At 43.5% G+C, this 24,721-nt stretch overlaps 7 protein-coding genes across 10 annotated transcripts; 3 read left to right on the forward strand and 4 right to left on the reverse strand.

Moving 5' to 3' along the window:
* Window positions 1–428: 428 nt before the first annotated feature.
* On the reverse strand, window positions 429–4,093 carry porin. 3 transcript variants are annotated; one of them, XM_017170442.3, is made up of 4 exons: window positions 3,936–4,093; window positions 1,501–1,820; window positions 1,213–1,440; window positions 429–1,136 (listed from the first exon to the last, which is right to left on the reverse strand). In XM_017170442.3, exons 2-4 carry the CDS (start codon window positions 1,818–1,820, stop codon window positions 836–838), a joined length of 849 nt encoding a protein of 282 aa, XP_017025931.1. In that variant the 5' UTR covers window positions 3,936–4,093; the 3' UTR covers window positions 429–835. The 3 variants fall into 3 exon arrangements, with proteins under 3 accessions (XP_017025931.1, XP_070140417.1, XP_041631755.1); XM_070284316.1 differs by lacking the exon at window positions 3,936–4,093 and adding an exon at window positions 3,634–3,652; XM_041775821.2 differs by lacking the exon at window positions 3,936–4,093 and adding an exon at window positions 2,326–2,482.
* Window positions 4,094–4,400: 307 nt separating this feature from the next.
* SmydA-3 (SET and MYND domain containing, arthropod-specific, member 3) lies at window positions 4,401–8,112 on the forward strand. 2 transcript variants are annotated; one of them, XM_070287576.1, is made up of 4 exons: window positions 4,401–5,064; window positions 6,681–7,010; window positions 7,071–7,297; window positions 7,359–8,112. In XM_070287576.1, exons 1-4 carry the CDS (start codon window positions 4,709–4,711, stop codon window positions 7,955–7,957), a joined length of 1,512 nt encoding a protein of 503 aa, XP_070143677.1. In that variant the 5' UTR covers window positions 4,401–4,708; the 3' UTR covers window positions 7,958–8,112. The 2 variants fall into 2 exon arrangements, with proteins under 2 accessions (XP_070143677.1, XP_017025923.1); XM_017170434.3 differs by lacking the exon at window positions 4,401–5,064 and adding an exon at window positions 5,976–6,455.
* Dnz1 (DNZDHHC/NEW1 zinc finger protein 11) lies at window positions 7,969–9,994 on the reverse strand. Its single transcript, XM_017170436.3, has 3 exons — window positions 9,517–9,994; window positions 9,008–9,451; window positions 7,969–8,895 (listed from the first exon to the last, which is right to left on the reverse strand). The coding sequence occupies exons 1-3, from the start codon at window positions 9,630–9,632 to the stop codon at window positions 8,625–8,627; spliced, it is 831 nt and encodes a 276-aa protein (XP_017025925.1). The 5' UTR covers window positions 9,633–9,994; the 3' UTR covers window positions 7,969–8,624.
* Window positions 9,995–10,080: 86 nt separating this feature from the next.
* On the reverse strand, window positions 10,081–11,387 carry aurB (aurora B). The gene is made up of 3 exons (XM_017170435.3): window positions 11,131–11,387; window positions 10,354–11,071; window positions 10,081–10,294 (listed from the first exon to the last, which is right to left on the reverse strand). Exons 1-3 carry the CDS (start codon window positions 11,262–11,264, stop codon window positions 10,163–10,165), a joined length of 984 nt encoding a protein of 327 aa, XP_017025924.1. The 5' UTR covers window positions 11,265–11,387; the 3' UTR covers window positions 10,081–10,162.
* Window positions 11,388–11,602: 215 nt separating this feature from the next.
* On the forward strand, window positions 11,603–15,070 carry Stam (signal transducing adaptor molecule). Its single transcript, XM_017170517.3, has 4 exons — window positions 11,603–11,977; window positions 12,391–12,668; window positions 12,723–13,932; window positions 13,998–15,070. Exons 1-4 carry the CDS (start codon window positions 11,935–11,937, stop codon window positions 14,546–14,548), a joined length of 2,082 nt encoding a protein of 693 aa, XP_017026006.1. The 5' UTR covers window positions 11,603–11,934; the 3' UTR covers window positions 14,549–15,070.
* LOC108076984 (uncharacterized) lies at window positions 14,972–16,630 on the reverse strand. Its single transcript, XM_017170043.3, has 2 exons — window positions 16,314–16,630; window positions 14,972–16,079 (listed from the first exon to the last, which is right to left on the reverse strand). Exon 2 carries the CDS (start codon window positions 15,399–15,401, stop codon window positions 15,081–15,083), a length of 321 nt encoding a protein of 106 aa, XP_017025532.2. The 5' UTR covers window positions 15,402–16,079; window positions 16,314–16,630; the 3' UTR covers window positions 14,972–15,080.
* A 6,244-nt stretch (window positions 16,631–22,874) lies between these two features.
* Window positions 22,875–23,964, forward strand: LOC108076976 (uncharacterized). The gene has a single exon (XM_017170029.2). The coding sequence runs from the start codon at window positions 22,959–22,961 to the stop codon at window positions 23,364–23,366; it is 408 nt and encodes a 135-aa protein (XP_017025518.1). The 5' UTR covers window positions 22,875–22,958; the 3' UTR covers window positions 23,367–23,964.
* The last annotated feature ends 757 nt before the right edge of the window (window positions 23,965–24,721 follow it).

Here is a 24,721-nt window from a genome sequence, read left to right on the forward strand (position 1 = left end):
TTTATTATTTAAAGAATTTACTGTGTAAGTTTCATTATTAAATTCGAAACTCCCTTCATGTTAAGAGGAAATTGTGTCCAATTAGGGTTCCATTAATATATATTTCAATATAAAATCGCATTACCAAAGTCCATGAATAAACATTCCATTTATAAATTGGCCTTTTATATAGATAATAATATAGAAAGTGGTAATTTTAAAGCATACATAATAGTCCCACTTAACCCAAACGCCGTCTTCCTTCTAATTTGTTCTTCTCGATTTATTTTTCATGTAAATGCACAACGAAAAGTTAAAGGATTAATAATGATTGTGGTTTTTGTGGGATTTTGTGTGTTTTGATCGCGCCACCAAAAGAGAGAATGTGGGGCAAACCCCTAAAAGACAGCAACTAAATGATAAAATGTAGTTCCATTTGAGCCACACGATTTTAGATTCTTTAGTTTTGTTTAATAGGTAAATGTATTTTTACTGAATTGTAGTATTTTGCCAACAACAAATTTGCTAATTTTCAATGCACTAAACAAAGCTACATCCAACGACGACGGACTGCGGACCCCATTCCCCTTGCATCATTTTTGCTGGCAGTGTCTCTGGTGTTCTCTGCAAATTCGGGCGGCTGGGTCAGGGTCTAATCGTTAAGATGTGAAAGATTCTCATTATAGTTTGAATGTGTGGTTGTTTTTTTAGTTTGTAGAATATCTTTTCACTTTTATTTTGTTGTTCTTGTTGTTACTGCACTTTTGCTATTGCTGATTCTGCTGTTGTTGTTGTTGGGCGTGTGGGGATGTTAGACAAGTTCAAAGATTCCTCGACTGGCGCGGGAAGCATCGACTTAGGCCTCCAGCTCCAGACCAACACCGATCTTGTGGCCGCCGGCATTGAAGTTCTTGCCATCGACCAGCGTGGACAAGGTCAGAGTGATGCCATCGCGCAGCTTCTGCTGGTAGCCCAATCCAACCTGGCTAGCGTTGTTCACCTTGGCGCGCACGCTGGCATCATCGTCCAGCTGGTATTTGGCGCCGATGGCGAACTTGGTGTTGCTGGTGCCGCTGGCCCACGACAGCTGCACACCCACATCCAGCTTGTCCGAAGTGCGCTGGAAGATAGAGCCGCTGAACTCCTGGCCATCGTTGCTGATTGATTTAAGGAAAAAAAAAACAGAATTAATACAGATCGATTGATGCCGAAGAAATTGTAGGTAATACTTACACAGCTGTGTGCAAGACAAAGTCCTTGGTGGCATAGCCAAGGGCAAAGTTGTTGGTGGTCAGCTTGGACTGCTGTGTGTCAAATGCGCTCTGGTAGCCGGCCAACCATCCCTGGTAGCCAAGCACGGCAGAGGCGTTGATCAAGGGGCCCTTCAGGTCAATATTGACATCGGAATCGGCCTTGACGTTCTCATGGCCGTAGGCCACCTTGAACTTGCCGCTCTTGTTGCTGTTAAATGGTATGAATATGAAATCCCCTATCTATATAAATATATAGTCAGGCACTTACCCAGACTGGGGGGCAAAGTTACCCTCCAGGGAGAGCTTCAGACCCTCGAGCAGCTGATCCTGGACAGCGACCTCGGTGAACAGCGTGTTGTCTGTGTTCCACTTCTCAGTGAGGGTCAGGCCATAGTCCTTGACCTTGTACTTGGTCTCCAGGGAGCCGAAGACCTTGCCAGACTCCTGGTTGGAGTGTCCGGCTGTGTTGAACTCGATGCCCGACGAGGTCTTGGTCTTCAGATCGAGCTTCCACAGGCCGAAGTTATAGCCTTTGCTGAAGATGTCGCGAGCCTGCTTGCCCAAATCGCTGTATGATGGAGGAGCCATCTGGAAACGAACGGAACGCGCCGTAAATTAGTTTGTGAATAATCGATATAGAATGACGATGGGGCTACTTATTGCGAAATCATTTCGCTCGCCAGGTCGATTATTGCGCGAAACAATAGATAATATTTATGGATTATGGAGGTTCTGACGTCTAATCTTATCAGCAACATGATGATTATTTACTTTTTTCGTTTTATCGAAATTGTAGTGTTCTATTGGCCACCGCGGAAAAGTGAAAACTGAACATGGAAACAATTCTCAGGGGCCAGTTTCCCTTTTGGCTAAATGTCAATTTCGTGCAGCAAGAATAAATAAATCAATTTAAATTAGTGTTTGGCTGCCTTGAACAGGCCAGAGTTGCCAGCTGCGGTGCGGAAGAGTCGCCAATGATTCGGCAAGGGGGTCATTGTACTCGACTGGGCCAAGAGAAAGTAAGCGGAAAAGTGGGAAAAAAAAGACGGAACACTACAGAGTTCTCGCTAAGGCGTCGCCCCTTTTTACAAACCCGGACATCTTGACAACTCCGTCGGAGCTCCTCCTTCAACATATTATATGTCCAGTCTCTGGGAACGTAATCTCCTGTCTCGACCATTTTCCACAAATATTTTTTGTCCAGGATTTAAAATAATAAGTTACGTGTTAAAGCCCCTCGGTTTACGAATAAGTAAATTGGATTGAAGTGCTTCATATTGCTACTATGATCACTATTCCTGAAATTCCTTATTTTGAAATCTAAAATATCTTTATTTATTTCAAATTTATTTTAGGAAAACCACTCAATTATTATTATTATTTCCAAGCTAAAATATTTGGACATTTAATATTTTAATTTTGTTTATTAAAAACTTTTTTTTTTTAATATTGTACTAAGATATAGTATTTAAATATTTTATTCTGCTTGATGATTAGTATCTTTTGCATACGCCTGTCATTTCCATGACTGTAATTTCGATTGTATCACTTATCTGGACACGATTGTGGCCCCCACCTCCCTCCGTCTGTTTACGTTCCGTACTTGTGCTGGCATTAATTGCTGGTCAGTCTTTCTAGGCAGCGAAGCGATCATTGACACAGAAGCTAACTGCACATTTGCAGCCTCCTCTTTGGTCTAGCTTCGTCTTCGTTTCTATTTCCGTGTGACGTCAAGAATGCGAGAAACAGTCGCGCTGCGAATATTGAAAACGGTGCCTATGCCTGGCTGCTGATGTTCCAAGGCGGAAAATTATGAAAAGCGCCGAGCGGCAGGCTGGCACTCAGGGGTCGTTATGGCCAACAGCCAAAAGACGGGGAAATGGGCAACAACAAAGTCGAGGCCCAGAAGAAGATGTCAGGTGATGTAACTTGTGATCATAGCCGAATGGATATTAATTTCCGGTAAAAAGGAAAATGAATCTCCTAGTGACCTTGACGAGCAGGGAGGGGGTAGCAAATTTTCGCCAGTTGCATAACACCACCGGGGAAATCGATTAACAGCCTAAACAGAACACAAAAAGGTGCCACACGCAAAAAGGGTATTGATTTTTCGGTGACGTCACTGCTAAAACTACCACCTACAACTAGCAAAAGGTGCAACTAAGTAAACCTCTCACACACCTCACATGACCGCAAACAACAAACGGCGATAAAGAACGGGTAAAGAGGACACTGATGTTTGCAGAGCAGCAAAGCAACAACGTGATAACGAGCAGAATTGATCAAAACAATTTAAACGAGAGCGATTCGTGTTACGTAACAACAGACATTTTCGCCAGGCACTTTTTCATTTTTTCTCTTTCTTTTCCATTTGCCGGCAGCTGCTGCCAATGAACTGTACCTGCGTTGGTGTGCGTGTGCGGATGTGAGTGTGTATTTGGTGACCGGTATATTCGCTGTTTTTATCAATTAATTATAGTTTCGAACACTCCCCCAATCGGCTGAATATCAGTTCTTTTTTTTCGTCACCGAGCTGAGCCCTTTAGCGTTCATGCGCGTGTCTACTTGCAATTTTTTTTTTCGTTTCGAGGTTATGAAATCACTAGCACTGCAAAATCGAAATTATCCAGTTTTCGGGGGATTTCAGGGGGTTTTCTGGCGGCGATCGGCGGGCGGGGGCGGTCTTAAGCAAGCTGTACTTACTTTGGATGAGCTTGAGTTTTAGAGTGTAATGCGAAACGCAGAGGAACAGAGACAACCACGAGACCACGAACGTACACCACAAAAAATTTTGTGATAAGATTAGGCGAAGTGTGACCGCAGAATTATCGATAGATTATGCCGTTCCTCTCTAAAAATACTGTTAGTACCGTTTTTATGTCTGAAAATATACCAATGTGTGTATTTTACAAGTCGATTTTTTATCGGACGCTTCATTAAAGCATATGCTAATTTTAATTTAATTTTTTAATCTGATCACTTTTCTTTTTTCAAACTAATATTATAGTTGTATAAGCACTTGTTGAATTAAATTGTTTTAGTATTTTTTGTTGTACGTTTTTGCCACTACTACCACCACTAAGGCGCCTGTTTTTAATTTTTCAAATAACTAAATCAGCTTTCAAATAATTCTATAAAATCAATAAGTGCCACACCTCCTTTTTAATAAGAGAGCTTTCGGTTTCTCGTGGTGAATGCTAAAAGTTCATTTTCTGCCTTTTGTTTACTTTTAGTGATCAAGGGCTTTTAACGTATTTTCCCCATTTTCAAAAAATCTGTTTGTAACGGTTAAAAAATATGGCATGTCACAAAAAGTGGAGTTAATTTACTTTAATTACTACTTGCATCATTGGCATCGATTGATTTTTAGGTACACATGGACCTATTTTTAGAACTCCCACCATCCGCCCCACCCGACCGCATCACATGGCATCAGCATCAGTTGGTGTAATGTGCATTGCGAGTGTAGCGACAGCATGCTGAAGGCCCGTCTGGAGCAGGACGCCGTCTTTGGACGCTGCCTGGCCACCGCGTCCTCCGTGCGACGCGGGGATCTGGTCTTGGAGGAGCTGCCCTTCGCCCGCGGACCGAAACGGGACAGCGGCATCGTGTGCCTCGGTTGCTATCAGTTCCTGCAGTTCGGAGAGGATGGCGACTCCCTGGACCGCTGCGAGCTCTGCGATTGGCCGCTGTGCGGATCGTGTGCCGGCGGAGATGACGCCACCGATCATAGCGACGAATGCGAGATCTTCTCCGCCGCACGTGTCACTTTCGCCGGGAATGTGAGCGACGATGGCGTCTGTACGCAATTAGATTGCATAACACCATTGAGGTTAGTTCGTTGGGACTCCAGCGGGGGATCGGGGGCCGGACTACCTGTCAAAATATTGCTTTTTGGGAATATATTAGTTTTGGCAGCCAGTGCGCATTTCTCGCACACGGGATGGGGGGCTGTCAGCTGGCAAATAACGAAAAATCTAGGGAGACGGGGACCGAGCAGTCTAAAGATTCGGAAGGAGGAAGATAGAATACGGAGGCAAGGCGGCTGTTGGCGCAGATCAAAAGACAACACCAAAATGCAGGGCACAGTGGTAGGAATGGACACAGAATTCTTTGAAATATGATTTAATCTATTTTTTAGTAAGCATAAAACTTAACCAAAACAAAATGTATAATGTAAACATCCTTTATAATTCTTAAAGTATAGATCTTAAGGAATTGCTTTTGATTTATTGTATGATCTTGTATTTTTATACCCGTGGGTATTTTAAGTCAGAATTTTGCCAGGCGAAGGAGTCTAGCCCAGAAAAGTTTTCCGAATTGAATTTGATACTTTTTTGACTTAGTAATGGGTTTCTTAAACTGTAAAGACATCTCGAGATCTCTTTCAAAGTATTTCCTAGCATAGAATTTCTGTACGAAATCAAACAACTTATTTCCACAATTTTAACAAGCTAATATGCCCTCTTAATTGTATGTACCTATTTCCTTATATTTATGCTCTTTATACATATATTAATTTAATCCATCGCTCATTTGAATTAATAGTAAATGGAAATAGAACTTGAGAGCCTTAACAACCCAGGGAAAATACATATAATTTAGTGAGGTGGACCTATAATTTAATAATAATTTGAATTAAACCAATTAATTTATTTTAATTAATTTATGTAATTTAAGCAGAGTGAAATGCTATAACCAATTTATAATTTTGTAAGAAGTCGAATGGCATAAATAATAATAATAAATTACCCATCCTGACCACTGTGCCCGCAAATATTAATGCTTGATGCCCGAGGCAGGCCGAGATGTTGCTATCTTTGCTAGATGGCAGATGGCATAATCTGTGCCCGTGCCAGTAAGCGACATGACATCGACGCCAACGCTGCCGGTGAATCGCACATCGGTGCAATGGAGTCCCGTCTGCGGACGCTATCTGGTGGCCGAGGGAGCGGTGGCAGGTCATGGTCTGCTGATCGAGGAGCTGCCGTTTGCCTTGGGACCAAAGTGTAATGGACCGGTGGTTTGCTTGGGCTGTTACGAATCGGATCCCGAGCTGTGCACCGAATGTGGATGGCCGCTTTGCGATGAGTGCTCTCGGAGCCAGGAAAATCATCATTCCGAATGGGAGTGCCGGGTGTTCCAGGATGCTCGGGCTCGATTCTTCAGCCTGCCCAAGGGGAGCAGCCACTGCCCGCAACTGGACTGCATTATGCCGCTGAGGTAAACCCCCAGCGGCGAGCGGTACATAAATAGACCCAGCCATTAAACGCGAAATCTGGGGAGTCCATTGTGTATTCTTTAGACTAAATTCGCTTGTCTGGCAAATCTTTAAATATTAGGTTTAGATTTCAAGATATTTTAAGGGATATAATTTATAATTTCCTGTAGCTTTACAGTTTTATAATTTCATTTTGTAATTTCCTACCTTATCTCTATGATTTCCAGAGTTCTGTTGGCCAAGGAGGCAAATCCGGCGAGATGGGACAACGAAGTGGCCCCAATGGAACATCACGAGGAGGAGCGTAAACAGGATGCGGACTTGTGGCATGCGGATCGCGTGAACATTGCTCAGTATTTGCGGGGACCCTGCAAGCTGGCCTCTCGTTTCAGTGAGGAGCTCATCATGCAGGTGGTGGGAGTCCTAGAGGTAAACGCCTTCGAGGCAAGGACCTCAAGAGGTTATCCATTGAGGTGTCTGTATCCGTACACTGGCATTCTGGCTCACAATTGTGTGCCCAACACATCGAGGAGCATCTATCCTAGCGAGGGGTACAAGTAAGTATCTAAGAGGTATCTCTTCCTTCAAAGCTTTTCAATCCTTTAAATTTCTAAAAGAATCCGCCTTCGAGCTATGGTGGATCTGGAGGAGGGTCAGCCCCTGCATCACAGCTATACCTACACTTTGGATGGCTCCGCTCAGAGGCAGAGCCATCTGCGGCAGGGAAAATACTTTGACTGCCAATGCGATCGCTGCCTGGATCCCACCGAGCTGGGGACGCATTTCTCCAGCTTAAAGTGTGGACAGTGTACCGAGGGTTACCAAGTGCCCTGGCAGCCGACGGGTGAGTAGAATTGCAAAGTTACCCATGAATCCAATCCATATAAATATATATCCTTCGACAGAGTCCGATACCAGTTGGAACTGCAGCAGCTGTGGCGCCTGCACCAGCAATCCCGAGGTCCAGGCTATGTTGCAATCCCTGCAATCAGAGGTTAATGTAGTCCAGGCCTTGGAAATGGGCCCAAAGCGTTTGGAGGAGGCCGAGCGTCTGCTGCGCAAGTACAAGTCCCTGCTGCATCCGCTGCACTACATCGCCACGGGTCTGAGGCAGTTGCTCATCGAGATGTATGGACGGGTGCAGGGCTACGAGATGGTCCAGCTGCCAGATCACCAGCTGGAGCGCAAGGCGCAGCTATGTCGCGAGGTGTTGCGTGTGCTGAACTCCTTTGAACCCGGTCTGAGTCGCACACGAGCCATGAACCTGTACGAGATGCACGTTCCGCTGGTGCTGCTGGCCAAAAGCGGTTTCATAGCCAACAAACTGAAGGGCGGCGAGCTACGTGCCCCGCTTGTGGATGCCATCGATCTGCTGAAAGAGTGCGTGGAGATTCTGGAGTTCGAGGACCAAAGCTCGCAGGAGGGCGTGCTGTGCGGAGTGGCCAAGCAGGCGCTGAAACAACTGAGCCTGAGTGTCGAGGGCCTGGGAAGTGAGCTCGATTGAAGCCATGTATGTATATACTTATGCATATCAGATAGCTTTATTGGAAAAACTGTTCAAGTGGGACAATCTCTTTCGGATGGTGGTGGTGTGACATTGAATAACTCTTTAGTGCTTGAAGGTCCAAAAAGAACAATAAACTACAACTTAAAAGCGAATATTACTAGCTATTACTGCACACGGTTTTGATTTGGTATATATACGCGTCTACTATTTGATCGTAAATCGTAAATGCCTTACAGTATTATTGAGATTTTCCCATGTCTCAAATCAGATTATTTTCGCTTAATCGGATACTGGTAAAAAATACCCCGGCTGGCCGAAGATCTATTCTTCCTATCGACGTACAAAAATGTTCTACGCCGGCATGCAAGTTCCCTATAAAATATCCAAGTTCCTTTTGAGTATGCTCTCCGCCGCTCTGCTTCCTCCCTGTCGCTGCTTCCTTTATATTTATAATTTCAAAATTATTATAAACTAAAGCATAAATTAAGTTGGAATCTGCACTATAATACACACATTACGCAATACGAATCGATTTGTAAGGGCTGAGTTAAAAAAATGGAAATCACACTTTGTTTAAAAACTAAAAACACTCTTGCCGGGCTCCTTCCTCAGCAGGCACACAATAAACACAAGGACAACAGATAATAATAAATACTTCCGGACCCTAGACCTCGTGACTCAGCAGCGGCGTGTCGTGGTAGCGGGAGGCGTGATTCAAGCTAGTGCAGGGCAGCAGCCACAGGCCCGGATGACCGCGTCCAAAGACATCAGCCAGCAGCTGGTACTTGCGCCGGTTGGGTCGGTAGGTGCCCTTCTGTTGTATCGCCTCCACGGCCGTCTCATCGTATAGAATAGCGTGAAGCTGGTCCACCATAATGGCCGTTACGAAAAGGCCAAACAGGGCGGAGACTAGCAAGAGGATGACGGAGTGAATCCTGGAAGGGGGAAATGTATTCCCATATTTGTAGTCACATAAATGTATTCCCATCGCCAACACACTATGCATACAGATAGGTTTATCCCAAAAAGGGGGATATATATACTTACATTCGGACCTGGGTCTCAAGCACATTCTGGTTGCACTCATCGCAGGGCCACACCCACGAGGAGACAATCAAGCCAATGGAGTAAAGCGAGAGCAGGGCCACATAAATGAGGAACTGCAGGAAGTACTTCTGGTTGCGCTCGCCCACGCAGTTGTTGATCCAGGGACAGTGGTGGTCCATGCGCCGGACACAGCGCTTGCATATGCGACAGTGGTGGGCTCGCGGCGGTCGGTATGTCTCACAACGTGTGCAAACGGTCCATTCGCTGCTATGCCCATTTCCCGATGGATTGTTCTTGTTGTTGGTGGTGTGCAGGTCGGAGAAGTCCAAGCGGTTGGCGGGCAGGGGCACGATTCCGGGATCAGAGAACACGGCCTTGACATGCGACATAGCCAGTAGGAAGACCACGGTGTTGAAGAGCACCACATGAAAGGACATCCAGAGGCTGATGGTGACAATGGATAGCCGGATCAATGGAGGTGACTTGACAAATAACCAGCGATTACTCACCTGCCCGGCATCGTGGTCAGTATGATCCAGCGGATGACCACATAGTCCGCGTAGAGAACAGCCCCATAGGTGACCACCAAGCAGGCAATGCCACAGGGATCGCGTATAAAGACCATTGCTGAGACGTCCGCGGGGTACGATATTGTTTTATAATTTTCTGCCCCGTTGTCTCCTCTCTCTTTAATTGAATTAGAAACCGAAGGGGCTGATTTCCGTTGCCCCTCCTCCCCCTGCGACAAACCAAGGGGCGAAAAATAACAATTGTTGCTGTACTCCCTAAGGCTTGTCTGGGGGCCCACGATCCGCTCCAGTGGGCTGTGCACTGATTGCTGGTGGGGACGCGTCGGTTACCGCACTATCCGTACTCGGTGTGTGTGAATAAAACGCAAATGAAGCGTTTCATTGACTTTTAGGGTTTATTTTACGCTTGGAAATTTCATTTATTTATTTAGTGTGACCGTTGCCCGGAAGCGTAAAAAACCCACACTGTGCCTTCATACACTGAAAATATCGTTCTGGTATTAGCAAATTTAAATTCTTCAAAATTTTTTAAAAACATAAAGATTCAAATAGTAAAATAAGTTACTTTAACCGTTTTTATTAATAATACACACATAATAATATAAAAAATCTGAATTAAAACGTCTCAGTTCTTGGCCTTGTTCTCCTTGCCGCGCTCTAGCGCCTCGAGCTGACGGGCCCTCTCGGCCATTCCCTCCTTGATCCAAGGATGTGTCATCACGGCGACCAAGCCGATTCGGTTCTGTAGACGCAGCAACTGCAAGTGAAAAGCCCGTTAGTTACTCTTATATATTACATTAATAATGTTACTCGTACCCCCGAAATGAGCTCCTTGCTGCCCTTGGACAAGTGCGAGGGATAGTGGATCTCCAGTCGCCGGATCTTGTTATAAGTGCTCTCCGTGCTGTTCGACTCGAAGGGCGCGCAGCCTACGAGAAACTCGTAGCAGAGGATGCCAAGGCACCACTGATCAACCGAATCGTCGTAAGGCGAGTTATTCACCATCTCTGGCGGCAGATAGTCCAGGGTACCGCACAGCGTGCGTCGCTTGTTGTTGGGCGTGTGAGCCGACCATCCAAAGTCGGCTAGCTTCAGATCGTCAGTGCTAGTGAGCAGGATGTTCTCCGGCTTCAAATCCCGATGAATGACATTGTTCAGGTGGCAGTAGTTCAGGGCATTGGCCACCTGGTAAGTGTACTTTGCCGACCTCGGCTCGTCGAAGCGGTGATTGGGGGCGTTGCGCAGGTGCTTGTAGACCTCGCCCCCAGAGGCTATCTCAAGAGCCAGGTAAATGCGGTTCTCGTCATGGAACCAGGTCAGGAGGCGCAGAATGTTGGGGTGCTTCAGACGTGACTGGATCTCGATCTCGCGCAGCACCTGGCGCTGCACGTTGCCTTTACGCAGCTCCTCCTTGAACAGAACCTTCATGGCCACCAGAAAGTGCGAGTGCCGCTCGCGGGCCAAGTAGACGCGGCCAAACTTTCCACGCCCCAAGTGGGCGCCCATCTCAAATTCACGGGCAGTCCAATCGTAACTGTGTGTGTGAATCAGTGAATTCTTGGTTGCTTCACTTTCCAGGTGCTCTATACTCACGGTTTGCCGTAGGCGTCGTGGGACAACATCTTGAGGCACATCTTGTTGACCGGCTCCTGGTAATCCTCGGGTACATTGCTTAGAAGCTGCGGTAGGTGGGTGCGATTGGCATGCTTTTGACGGGGCTGCGTCATGGCGCTATATCGCAATTATACTGAATTATATCGAAGAAAACAATAATAAATAAATATTTTTTCGATGGCGTCCCTTTGATTTGCGCGTTTTTTTTCGAATGCTGAGATTAGTGTGACCGATTGTCACCAATGACAAAATCAGCTGTTCACCAAAAGTGAACTAGATCCAAAAATAAATCGTAGGAAAATGAAAATATAAAATTAATAAATAAAATAGAAAATGATACAATAATTAAATTATTAGTACTAAATTTAAGAAGAAATGCTTATTTTTTGTGGTATTAGTTGTTGGACTTGTTAAGGGAAGAGCCATTTTAATATCTGGCAGCACTGCCCTGGCTTTTCGCGTCAACTGCCAACTGGGCACACTCGTCATTAGTCATTTTTTTACACAATAAACCTAAATTTAGCGAATTTAAAATCGTTTTCTGGCACCTCTTAAGCTTTTCTTTAAGCTTTCTTTGCCCGCTAGCCGTTAAATTAACGCGCAAAAGGATATCGCAGGGAAAAACTAGAGCATAGCCGTCTCTTTGTCGCCCAGACGCACCGAAAATCGATAGCCCCAGTAAAAACAAAAGGGGAATAATCTGGACAAAGTGCGAACGGGGGATTGGCCTGGACTTGAGATTGGATAAACAGCAACGCAACCAGCTTGTTGGCAAACAGCAGCATGGGTATCTTCGGGCAGTCGTCGCCTTTTGACGCCGACGTGGGTGAGTATTATCAATAGAGGCGTAGAAGGCGGCGCATTTCCAATTGGAATGACTGGCTGGCTGCATTTCATAGTTTTCTATTCTTATCGGCGCACTTTTGCCCCCTTTTGCGCGTAGTTTCTTCACTTCTTCTAATTAAGCAAACAGACAACAAAGAAAGTCATGTGAGAGGGATGCTGTGCGCAGCTGTGCCCTGCGTCCGTTGACCCTTCTTCTTGTTGGAGTTTTTTCGGTCGACAGTCGCTGACCTTGAGTGACGTACCACCAGCACCAGCACCGCCCTCCCCCTCCCCTAATGCAATTTGTATTGATTTTTTTTATTGTTCCAATCAGTGCCTTATCTTCACTTTCCAATATGAGTCACTGGGCAAGATAAGCTAATTCGGTTCTTTGTGTTTGTTTTAAACCCATAGAAAAGGCCACCAGCGAGACGAACACCAACGATGACTGGACACTGATCCTGGATGTGTGCGACAAGGTTACCACCAATCCGCGTTTGTCCAAGGATTGCCTAAAAGCGGTGATGCGTCGCATGGGCCACTCCGATCCGCACGTGGTGATGCAGGCCATCACGCTGCTGGACGCTCTGTCGAGCAACTGTGGCAAGCCTTTCCACCTGGAGGTGGCCTCCCGAGATTTTGAAACGGAGTTCCGCCGGCTGCTGGGAAAGGCGCAGCCTAAGGTATCCCTGGTAAGTGCCATGCTCCTCTATCCAGATCTGTAAATAACCGTCATTTCCTCATAGAAAATGCGCCAAGTCCTAAAGAACTGGGCTGATAACGACTACAAGAACGATCGCGAGCTGGATTTGATCCCCGCTCTCTACACCAAGCTGCGTCTCGAGGGATACGATTTTAAGAATTTGGGTGACAAGGGCAGCAAGTCTGCTGCCGAAAAGGCTGCCGCCTTGCCCAAGGATCCGAATGTAGTGAGCAGCCAGCAGGAAGAGGATGACATTGCCAAGGCCATTGAACTGTCGCTCAAGGAGAACAAGGGAAGCCCCAAGACTGGAAGTGGAGTTGTTGCCAGCTCCAGCACCGCCAGTGCCTATCCCTCTTTGTATCCTTCATTCGGAGGAGGCAATGCCGTTGCATCCTCCGCGCCGAGCAGCGATGCTAGCAACGCCACTCCAGCCCCGGAGCCGAGAAAGGTGCGGGCTTTGTACGACTTTGAGGCGGCGGAGGAGAACGAGCTCACCTTCTTCTCGGGAGAGATTATTCATGTGATGGACGACAGCGATCCGAACTGGTGGAAGGGCTTCAATCAGCGCGGCGAGGGTCTCTTCCCCTCGAACTTTGTTACTGCCGACCTGTCCGTGGATCCCGAGCGCTTGGACATTAATCAGCAGCATAAGTCGGCCGCCGCTGCTGCCGGACAAAGGGAGTTGGACTCGGCTGCAGCTCTGCAGCTAAAGACTGAAGCGGCCGTTGCAGCTGCCGCCGCTCAGCCCGTGGAGATCGACGAGTCGAAGATCGATAGGCTTCTGCACTTGCTTCATGAGGCGAATCCCGAGGATCCCTCGCAGGACAGTAACGAGATGTTGCGGCTGGAGCAGGAGGTCCATCAGATGGGTCCGTTGATCGACGCAGAGTTGGAACGCGTGGACCGCAAGCATGCCCAGCTGACGCAGTTGTCTAGCGACCTTGTGGACGCCATCAATCTGTACCATACTCTGATGCGGGACGATCGGGCTGCGGCAGGACAGTTTACGGCAGCAGCGGGTGGCTTTATGCCCGGAATGGCTCCCGGATTTCCGGGGGCAGCTCTCTACGGAGCACCTGGCTATCCCGCAGCAGGCGCTTTTCCTACGGCCCAAAACTATCCCGGCATGCACTCGTTGCCATATGGTCCGCCTTCAGCGGCACCTGTTCCCCGCGGTGGAGCTCCAAGTGGTTATTTGGGACAAGGTCAGGTGCCAATGCCGTATCAGAATGGTCATGCCCCGCAGATGAATTGTAAGTAGTCTTAATAACTCTCTTTTAGAAGATAATATAGTTTTATTTTGTGATTACTCTTTCAGCGCTGCCACCCCATCTGGCTCAGCCCTCAGCCGCTGCTCCTGTGCCCCAGCCCCTTTATAATGCCCAGCCCACGCCCGTGACCAATCCACAACAGCAGCTGCCACATCAGCATCCCCAGCAGCCACCGCAACAGCATCCCCAGCAGCCACCACAACAGCATCCCCAGCAGCCCAGCTATCACATGGATCCGCAAGCACAGTTCGCCCAAGCTCCGCCCGCAATGCCACAGCCGCAGCCACAGCAACAGCCGGCAGCTCCCCATGTCTACATGTCGCCGCAGCATCAACAGCCACCGCAGCCTCCGCAGGGATACCAGCCTGGACCAAATTTGTATGCGGCCAACGGATCGTCGGGCGTCAATCCACAGAGCTACATGTCTCCGCAGCAGCAGCAGCATCCACCACCACATGATCAGTTTAGTCAGCTTCACCAGCAGATGGCCGCCATGTCCATGGCTGGGGGTCCGCCCGTTGGGCCAGCGCCAGTCGGCTATCACATGCAGAACGATGCCGTCAAAAACAACATTCCTATTTACCAGCAGCAGCGGTAAAACTGCAGCAATAAAAATCGAGCCCTTCACTTGGTGTTAGCCCTAAAAACGAAACCTTCAGTCAGTCAAAAGGATGAAAAAGTGTTAATTTCGGACAACTTGTCGAGGAGATGCGAGTTGTCGAATCTCTACTATGTATATTCTGTGAGCCACGAGCAAAGCAATCGCGTCAGTGAACCAAAAACCCCTAAAAACATGAATGAGAGAAAGAGAAGCCAAATTAATTTTTAAAAACAAAGTGTCCCTTTATATTTTTTGTTCTTTATAATTTTTATTTTTTTGTGGAGAATTTTGTGAAGCCCAAGCAGCAGCAGCATATATTTTAAATCGGAATGAAGGTAAACACACGAGGGGATATATATATACCATATAAATATTCTATATTCAACACACGTATAACTTTGTATGTAAGCGAGGAGAGAATAACTATTATGTATTATGTTTATTGTACGGATTATGATCTGATGAAGAAAAGTAACGAAGCGAATCACATTCATTAAAATCATTCAATTAAATTTACAAGCTATGTCTTTTAATGTTGCCGAGTGCGCAGCTTGATGCAGCGCTTGATGTAGTGAGCCTCATCGATCTTGTCCAGTAACTGGAGACGCAGGTGAACAATTTGCTGGCGTTGATGGAACTCGGTTTCAGTCAGATCCGGGGCATTCAGCCAGGTCAGCATGCTCTGGCAGGAGTCTATGCGCTTAGGGCGAGCTGAATTACAGGAGAGGCTTTCGCTCATCATGCGGTCAAGTTGAGTTTGCTCGGCTGACTGTGATTGCTCCTCTCTTTGGAAGTCATTGCACAGGCTGTTCTTATCGGCTTGGCCTGTGCTAAGCTGCTTACTTAGCATTAATGGTTCGGTTAAACTTCGAAGTAAAGAAGAATTTAAGTTTTCCACGGTTTGTTGTTTTTAAAGCTGTGATTCACACAAATAATAAAGGCAGTTCCGGCTGGGGATGGCAGAGAACATCGATATATCGTATCGATCTTTGTCGGAAATGTCGATATATAAATCAATATATATGTGAAAAATGGATATTTTATTTTGTTGGCCATATTTATACCCTTGCAGGGTGGCTTTCCGAAATTAATTTAATGCTATCTTTGCTGAGTTAGCAATTTTAAAACTTTAATTTGTCAAAAAAATTTGTCATAATTCAAATATTTCTTGATATGATATGTTTTTGGCCTATTTTAGGGCATTGAAATAGGTTTATTCAATGGTAAGATTACGTATACGTAATATTTGGCACTATTGAATTGCGTATACGAATAATATGACCTACGGAAATCTAATTTAATACTTAAATTTCTAACTACTAAATCCACGAAATCCTGATCGCCTTTTTATTTTTGTTCATGCCAATGCATTTTTTCCGTAAACGTATCGAATCATTTCCTTGCCACATGCCAGTGTCTCTCCGCATGCCAATCTAACATGCAACAATTCAGCAGCAAATTCCCATTCGGCGCTCAATGGCACTGAAATCCTATGAAATAAACTGTCAAAATGTGAGACAGTCTGAGCCTGGTAAATAGAAAATGTCAATAAATGCGGAATGTCAGCAACAGAAGCAAAAGCAGAAGCAAAACGAAAACAAGCCAGAAGGCGTCGATGGGCGGCGGCAGGTTATGCAAATATTTGTTGCAGTTTCTGCCTAACTGTGAAAATGTCAGCAAATGCATGAAGTATTTTTTAAATTAATTGATTTTGTTGCCATTGCAGTCGGATAAGCACCTGTACATACACACACACACACACCTTGTGTTCGTCCTTTGCCCTTGGGCAAAGTGCCATTGTGAAATGGTGCCTTGGTGCTGGCTTTGTGCAGCAGCAGCGCAGCTTCCGTTCGTCGTCAACTTTGATGCCTCGCCCTCCCCCGGCTCGCCTTGCTCAGTTTCGTTCTCGATTTGATTATTCCGCCGGGTGATTTGCATTTTGTGCCGTGCTCCGTTGCATCCTTCGAGTCGGATGGCATTAATCAGAAACAACTGGCTCAAGGACGGACCCAGCATCCCGCTAGGTATCTGTCTGCCTGTCTCCCGAGTTGGCCTGCTTTCTTTTTTTTTTTTTTTTCTTATTCCAGCATTTGACAATAAAATCAAATGATGCGGGCATCGTAAAGCTTCGCGCCTTTCGCGTTTTCTATGTATGCCTGTCTGTGTCGTAAAAGTCTACACGTTACCGTCATTACGTTATGTATCGTATTGCCATTTTTGTCCCCGGCTCGGTAAATCCCCGGACTATAGACCGCGAACCATGTGGCCCCATGGAGCATGGCTTTCTGGCCGCCGCTTTGTGGCTGTTAAAGCGGCATAAATGATTCTCGTTTCGCTCCTTTTGCTTTCGCTGCAAATGACTCAAAATATTTTTTTCCGCCATGTGCAAAATCGGTGAAAATCTAATAAAAAAAAAAAAAAATGTTTCAAAAACCCGAAGTGCGGAGATATGGGGCTGGGAAAATATTTATGGGTATTTGCTTTTGATATTTATTCAATGGTCTATTGTTTGCCGATAAGCTGTGAATAGTTTTTTGTTTTCTTTCCTCTTTTTTTTTTTATTATTTTCTCGCCGTTGTTTAGTCAACAGTTAGTTAGGGTCGGAAAAATTCTGAAAATTCTAGGGATAAAAAAAAGTGAAGGATGCCAGTCGAACGTTGATCTAAATTGCTAAATGGTTTAGTTTTTCAAGATTTTTTAAAGCTTATGTATCCTTTGGGTTCCTTAAGCTCATAGAACTTTAATTTCTCCCTATTAACCTCTGTCAAGTAATTGTAAATATGTTTATTTATTAAAAATACCTAAGTATTTCTTAACATTTGAGAAATTGTGTTAAACATTAGCTAAACACCACTTCGATTTGTAGTCTTTTCCTCAAGCAATGTGCAATTTTCTGAGCATATGTAAGTGGCATGTGGACTGAGAAAAGCCATTTATTATATGTATTGTATTTTGTGCATTTTCCACAAGGTCATGATGCATTTTGTCTTGAAATTTGGCGTTTTTTCCTTTAAGTTTTATTTTGGAAACAATGAGAAGGCAAAGAATATAAAGGTGTGTTTTTTTTCAATTGCTGTTAAGATACAGTTTAATGTTTTTTCTACATTTATTTTAAGTAAATAAATGCCAGTTTTCTGTATTTTCATAAACTTAAAGTAGAGTAAACAAAACTCTCAAAGCTGTTCCCAAAAGGAGGAATACTTAAGCGAAATTTACATACTCTCTTTGTACGGTATTCTCGTGCCTTGTCTTATTTATTTTTTGTTGTGCTTAAATTTCGCACAACACACATTGGGCCCTGGCACATTCCATGTACTTACCTTGTGCCACTCGAGTTTATCATGCATTAATTAACGATTCAATCCAACATCCATCGCAGCAGCTCTCTTGAGCCGTGCGAACGGCGAGCACACAAACTCGAGCGGATGGCTTGCACTGCATTTGGATAAGTTGTACTTGAGCACACTACAAATAACCAGCAATGGGGATATTGGATAGTGGATGGGCACTAGTGCTGCCAAAGTAACACTTTCTTTTTTAATTGTTGAAGAGTTAAAATGTACCTAGGTGGATAAAGGAAACTAAAGCTAAAGCCAAACTTCAACATCGGATTACTTATACCTTAAGTTATAGAATTCAAAAAGGGTCTAGTTTCGTTAAAATTCTCAACAAGAAAGTTAGTTAGTAAGGATCCCGTACCACTGAAGCCAGAACATCTTTTATAAAAATCTTTTCTTTTCATTAACGTTAGTCTAAGAAGGTATCAAATATTCTTACTAAAAATAGTACCCAATTTGTACCTAAACAAATAACTCTCCTATGCATTCAGGTACACCTACCTGATGAGGTACATCATCTCTATCCCCCAATGGGTGGCGGAAGTCCGTGGTTGTGCCGTTTCTAAATCACAAACACTGACACACACTCGTTCACGCAGCTGCATATTGACTTCCGCTGGGGTTGGGCGCGTGATTGAGCCAATGAGTGATTGGAGAGCTGTGAATGATTGAAGGCCTTTGTCTGAGTGTAATTTAATTAAACAAATCAAAGTTGTGCGACGGAGAGTGGGGCGGAGGTATGGAAGAGGAGTGTTTTTCTGTTAATTGAAAATGCGTCCAGCGAACGCGAACAAATATGCCGACAGCTTCGAGGGTTGGGTGATGTTTTTTCCCCGTTTTTCCGGGGCCTTAAATAATTAACCGGGAAATTCGCACACACACACTCGCTCGACCGCGAGGCAGAGCCGCCTTTTAGGCGGTTTATTATTTCACATTTTGTCAGAATTTGTGTTTTGTAATTGTGTTTGTTGGCGCTTGTTCTATTTGTGTTTAATTATTTGCACCAGCACCTCGACAAAAATGTTATAAATACTAAATACTTACGCATGGTTAAATTTTTTTTGTTTTTCCCAACTTCCGGTCGAGGCGTGCTCCGCAAAAAAAGCCTAAAATTAAATGTGTACAGGCACTCACAAATATATATTCGTATAGGTATACATAATATGTACGTGTGCACTTTGCTTTATTAGAAATAACAAACATTTAAGTGGTTTTTATTTCAAGGCAAATAAAAAAAAGGGGGAATAAAAGCGAAAAGAGGAAAATAGAATTGTATTAAAGTCCCATAAATGGGAAACTTTTTAGGCACATTTAATATTTTAAAAGGTTTAAAAAAGGTTTAAGACAACTATATTTTTTGTTTCTTTCTCTGCTTCTAAATTATCTCTCCTCTCTTTTATTTTACTTATATATTTTAAACTTGAAAATAAATTAATAATAATCATAAATGCTACTTAACATTTTCAAGTCTTTAATGTTTCTGAATAACTTTCGCTTTGTCTTGGGCCAGTGTCCTGTGAAATATCCTGGTTAAGCGACGAAGCCTAACCCATTTACCGAACACGATAACTTGGCTTTGATGCATTCGGGCCACTTGCAGCTGCCGTTGACACATTTTCCGCACAAACACACATCCATACACGAGCCAGTCATTAGGGGAGTGATGAAAACAAAAGAATTTGCTGGGCTCTCTGCATGGGTCCTTGCAGGACGAGCCGCTTTATTGAAAACTTATTCGCCAGCAGCAGCAGCAGCAGCAGGGCTGCAATTAACAACAACAGCAGCCGAGTTTGATGCACTAAGAAATGGAGATGTGGAGATGGAGACGGAGACGGAGACCCAGGCAGAGATGGCGACAAAGTGGATTTAATGCCGAAAGGGTCCAAGCACAAGGCAAGTAAGTTTTATGCAAATTGCATGTAGCATAGACCCAGCGGACGGGGCGCAAAAAAGATAAATTACTTTTAAAGTGCGCAGAGGCAGAAATTGTCTCTATGCTTCTTCTCCGGAATTCTCAGAGCACCCGGCTGGCTCCCGGCTACTGTGGATCCCTCTTCCCTGCATTCCATACACGATACGATATATATACACCCGTACTGCTTCATCGGCCCGAAATGCAAATGGTTCTCAGGGCTTCCGGACAACTCCCGGACTTTGGATGATGACTTTCTGATTTGCTTCGGCAAAACAGAAACAAGTTTCCCCCCTCAAAATGTGCAAGTTTTTAGATAGTTTTGCCTTTTGGGCTTTTCTGTTTTGCCAGCTTGTATATTATTTGTTAATTGATATGTCGCAAAAAGTTTATGCCATGTGTGAGAGGCAGGAGGAGGATGGGGAGGCAACTCCATTTGTTGTTAAACTTTGTAATGCTCGAATCATTGCAAAGCTTTTAAAAATAGCCAGAATTTTCCTTGGTTCACCAATATCTCGAGACTTCGATTGGGAATTTCGGTAAAATTGGTTTAAGGAAAACTAATGGAAGTTATTTTGCTCTTAACCGCAAAAGCAATTTATTAGCAAAGAGTTTTAAAATTGATTTTAGTTTAAGGAAATTCTCAAAATAGAACGAAAATTGCAGAAAGGAATATATATGGAAATATATACCATATTTATTGGTATTTTATCAATATTTTAACATTGCCATATATAACCGATAAATCTTTATTTTGTTTTATATATAATCTGTATAAAACTCAGATTATTTTAAATAAGGGTTTTCAGGTATATTTTAGAAATAATGATATTTCAACATTATTTTCTATTTCTTTTCTTCAATTTCATCAACCTAACCTAACCTAATAATCCCCTTTGTTTTATAAAATTACCTTATAAAATTAATATCTAAAATAATTTAAAGTTCTCTCAGATTTTTATCCCAAGTGCATCTTAAAGTAATCACTTTATAATTTCCCATATGCCCCAAGAGCAGGAATAATCCAATTGTGCGAAGCCAGAGGAACGCCTTTTTGCTCGAAAAGTTATTGGACATGGAACTCCTGGCAGGAACTCCTGGCAAGGGTTTTTGTGTCGAGTTCAGCAGAAACCAAGGAGAACTGCTGGGACCACAGGTGCACCTGGCTCCAAGTTAGTCTTGTCCGGGCATCGGGGGTTTGTTTAACTATTTTCTATTCATTTATGCATTTTGCTAATAAAAATTTCGTTTTTGCTTAACTAAGTGAAACGAAAAGGTTAAAGGGACTTCAGAGGAAGTGACCGAACGAACGAGCGAACAATGGGAGCGCAAGGAGTCCGAGTCCTTTATCTCGGCCGACTGTTTTTTGTTCGGTCAAGCCTTTACACAGTGGTCCCTGCCTAAACGAGACTGTGCTGGAACTACAGTTATGATAGACATCAGATTTGGGTATTATTTTCGCTTGCCAGGCTCTGGTCCTGGCACTGTACATCCGTTTTTGGTGGCCGTCGTTGTCTTCTTGCCGCCTAGATAACATTTCCGTCATTCCCTTTTGTTGCTCCTTTCTGGTTCCTGTTCGTTTGCAAACATTTTTTAAATTGTTTGCTGTAATTTGTTTCCGGACCCGGGACAATAACAACAAGAGCAGCAACAACAAATGCAAAAAAAAATAAAAAAGATATAGGCAAATGGCCGGGGTCCTTGCGCCATTTTTTGGCAGTCGCCGCTGCCAACCGTCGCCGTGGGTGTTTGTGTTGGCCACGCCCGGAACGTACTAGCAATATTTGCAGCATTCGTTTTGTGTGTTTTATGATTAAAAAATTATAATTTCGATATTTGTCTGACGCCGTCGACGCCTTGCTCAGCACGTTTCATTTCGATTCGTCCTGGAACGGCGACAGCTGTATGTATGTGAGGGAAGTATCGAGAGAATATGAGAGGACATCCGTTATTGTATAACGAAAAAAACTATTGCGATTAATATTATTTAAAAAGTATCTTTAATTTTTATTTATCTAATATATAAATATCGACAAATTTCTCATTAAAATATCGACCTCAAAGCAAAATATCCCAATAATGGTATTATATTTCATTTATTATCTCTTTTAAGTATTTAATTCACTTTTATGATTTGATTTATATATCGACTTTTTTTGTATACCGATATATTATAGACTTTTGTATAGTATAGATCCTCTTTTTCCGCCAATTAATCGTTAGTATCCTCTACTAACAAAAATATTTTCCCTGACCCGAATCAACCTCCTTTCTGCACGTTCCCGTGACTTTTAGTAGTTTGACTTTTTCTGTCGAGGATTTATTGGGGAAACTCGTAAATATATATCTATGCAAATGTTTTACAGCTGTCACCAAAATGCCTCATTCAAGCGACGAATAAAAAATATTTTTATTTGGCTTTTACTTGTTTTCGCTCAATTATTAACAATTACATGGAGTTTAAATTTTGGCAATTAAGGGGATGTTAGCTTAAACTAGTTTATAGTTGTAATCAAAAGTAGTTTTATTTATATTTTGTTTGTAATTAAATTGTGCAAAGTTTATTAAGTGCTGTTGACACAAAATATCAATATGAAAAATCACCTTTAAACACTTTATTTGCTTTAAAAGGAATTCCATTTGCACACGCACTTTATGTAAACTTTTAATTGCCTTTAATATGTTTTCCCTGAAACCTTGACGTCATTTTCTGTGAATATCTAAAATAATAACAAGTTTAAATAAAAGTTTGGCCACGTGCTGCCTTTGAAAGCTCTTGGAAGTCACGTAGCAGGCTGACTCAACACGAAAATAATAAAAAAATATGTGAAAAACAACCATTATCTCATAATATCTAGTTCAAAAATAGTAAAATTAGAAGGCTTAGTTAAAATTAAATTACATTTTTAATTAAACAATACTAAAAACATAAAAATCTGAATGTAATCTCATTTTGCCAGCAATTTTTCAGCTTGATTTCAGCGGATTCGGTTGCAATTCGTGCTTGGCTTATATACGTCATTAAAAATCAGAACCTCGACTCGCGGCACATCACGTAGAAGTGTTTGGAATGGTTTTCAGTTTGAAATTGCACTTGCTTGGGAATAGACGTAAATCCAACCGGGAGAATACTCCAAAAAACATAACCGAAAAAACAATGAGTTATTTTTTGCATTTCAAGCTGCTCGTCCTGTACAGCTTTTGCGTCCATCGTTCGGAGTCCTTCTCCCAGAACGATGTTGTGTTTCTGGAAAAGTCCCCTTCGTGGGAGGACGACCTGGACTGGAGCCGGGCCAACTGGCGGCTGGTTGTGCCCTGGCTGATGCAGCGCCAGGAGCTGCGCTTCTGCGTGGCCCTGGCCAGGTTCGACGAGCGCCTGCTCCAGGGCACATCCTGTGGTCTGCTGATGGCGAACAAGCCGCTGATGGCCAGCTGCGACATTGGCAACATCGAGGACCTGACCATGACTATGCGGTATGCCTTTGGCGAGCTGCTATTCGATACCAGCCGCCGGTGTCGTCCTGGCCTGGAGCTCTTCGGGGTTCGGTGCCGGCGAAGGGCCTGAGTTTTTGGCGGTTTTTCGAGGGAAGTAAAGACTAAGGCTTAATATTTTTGGATATTTCTTTGGGAACTTAAGTCTAATAAGGTTAAATATACATAAAAGAGTACTCCTTAGTTGAAATTTAAATAAAATGAAACTGTTTTAGTTTAAGAATAATTTTAGATATATAAAAACTTTTATTAATTAAAGGTTATTGAATGAACATTTTTATTACAGGCCTAGGAAAATTCGTAAAATATATTCTTATGTTTGGAACAGATATTGAACTATTTTTTTTTGTCTCTATAGTTAATAACTTTATATTTATTTTCAATGAACTTGGATTTATAAACTAAATTAATTAAATACTTCTTTATTTATAAGTTATTAATCAAAAAACTGTCTTCAATAATAGCCTTTTTCAAACGGAAACATGTAAAGTTGATTAGCGCCTTGCCAGCTTTCCATTTTTGGTTTTTTATCAACCTAGTAATTGTACTCATTTCATCTCCTAAGTGCATTGCTAATTCACTTTATAAAGTCATTTTTCATCGTTGGCATTGCTGTCCCCCTGCCAGTGTCATTTCAATGTGTCAATAAAAATCAAAAGGGGAGAACTTCACTCTTCAGCCTGTTCTAAAACATCCTGGCTCGCTAACTGGGTGAAGGACTGAGAGTCCGAGAGGAGAAGGAGGAGTCGTTCGTCCTCCTGACAAATGGCGATTATAATTTGTAAAATGCGCCCATCTTGTTGTCCCCGCCCCCGATATGTTCGACTTGTGGCCTAGTTGTTGCCCAGCGGCCAGCATTTTTTCTCCCCCCCCCCCATTTTCCATTTCCCATTTCTCCTCGTATTACCACACCCATTTCTGTTTCTGTTGCAGCTTGCTTCTCCGCTCTCGGATTCAGTTTAGTTCATGGCAATTGTTGTTGCAATTAGCAGAGGCACGACTGATGGCTTCAATGGCAAAAATTCACATTGCAAATGGGTCCGGGGGGTGGCTGGGGTAATGCCTTATTGTTGCTTCTGTTAATTACCGGACAGTGTTTAAGCGTTCAGCATCCATAGAGATTTTTCCGAGATGGAAACATCTATGCTGTTCAAGCAGCTTCTCCTGGGGGCCTTTGATCGATTTTGGGTGACACCTTTTGGATGAATGAAAGAGTTGCATACACTTGGGCCAAGATGTCAGCAAGAATAATTGGTTTTCTAAACAGTTTGGAATGGAAATTAAAGCTGGAGAGATCTTAAATCTTAAATCTTATTAGAAAATATGGTTTTTAAGGAATATTTAAAAGAAATCAGGAGCTATTATGGATCATTTTCTGCCCCTTTTTTCAGGTTTCTTATTAAACTTGACTTAATTTTACATGGTTCT

Source organism: Drosophila kikkawai, chromosome 2L (genome assembly GCF_030179895.1).
Source record: "Drosophila kikkawai strain 14028-0561.14 chromosome 2L, DkikHiC1v2, whole genome shotgun sequence".
Taxonomy (NCBI): Eukaryota; Metazoa; Arthropoda; class Insecta; order Diptera; family Drosophilidae; genus Drosophila; species Drosophila kikkawai.

Coding starts and splice junctions, on each gene's coding strand:
- SmydA-3 (XM_070287576.1), top strand. CDS start 4,709: ATGCTGAAGGCCCGTCTGGAGCAGGACGCCGTCTTTGGACGCTGCCTG. Junction 7,011..7,070: donor TATCCTAGCGAGGGGTACAA/GTAAGTATCTAA, acceptor AATTTCTAAAAG/AATCCGCCTTCGAGCTATGG. Junction 7,298..7,358: donor AGTGCCCTGGCAGCCGACGG/GTGAGTAGAATT, acceptor ATCCTTCGACAG/AGTCCGATACCAGTTGGAAC.
- porin (XM_041775821.2), bottom strand. CDS start 2,412: ATGGTCGAGACAGGAGATTACGTTCCCAGAGACTGGACATATAATATG. Junction 1,821..2,325: donor GGAGTTGTCAAGATGTCCGG/GTTTGTAAAAAG, acceptor GTTCGTTTCCAG/ATGGCTCCTCCATCATACAG. Junction 1,441..1,500: donor AACTTTGCCCCCCAGTCTGG/GTAAGTGCCTGA, acceptor ACCATTTAACAG/CAACAAGAGCGGCAAGTTCA.
- LOC108076976 (XM_017170029.2), top strand. CDS start 22,959: ATGAGTTATTTTTTGCATTTCAAGCTGCTCGTCCTGTACAGCTTTTGC.
- Stam (XM_017170517.3), top strand. CDS start 11,935: ATGGGTATCTTCGGGCAGTCGTCGCCTTTTGACGCCGACGTGG. Junction 12,669..12,722: donor CGCAGCCTAAGGTATCCCTG/GTAAGTGCCATG, acceptor ATTTCCTCATAG/AAAATGCGCCAAGTCCTAAA. Junction 13,933..13,997: donor TCATGCCCCGCAGATGAATT/GTAAGTAGTCTT, acceptor TTACTCTTTCAG/CGCTGCCACCCCATCTGGCT.
- LOC108076984 (XM_017170043.3), bottom strand. CDS start 15,401: ATGCTAAGTAAGCAGCTTAGCACAGGCCAAGCCGATAAGAACAGCCTG.
- Dnz1 (XM_017170436.3), bottom strand. CDS start 9,632: ATGGTCTTTATACGCGATCCCTGTGGCATTGCCTGCTTGGTGGTCACC. Junction 9,452..9,516: donor CTGACCACGATGCCGGGCAG/GTGAGTAATCGC, acceptor TGTCACCATCAG/CCTCTGGATGTCCTTTCATG. Junction 8,896..9,007: donor CTTGAGACCCAGGTCCGAAT/GTAAGTATATAT, acceptor TCCCCCTTCCAG/GATTCACTCCGTCATCCTCT.
- aurB (XM_017170435.3), bottom strand. CDS start 11,264: ATGACGCAGCCCCGTCAAAAGCATGCCAATCGCACCCACCTACCGCAG. Junction 11,072..11,130: donor CACGACGCCTACGGCAAACC/GTGAGTATAGAG, acceptor TCACACACACAG/TTACGATTGGACTGCCCGTG. Junction 10,295..10,353: donor GCAAGGAGCTCATTTCGGGG/GTACGAGTAACA, acceptor TTTCACTTGCAG/TTGCTGCGTCTACAGAACCG.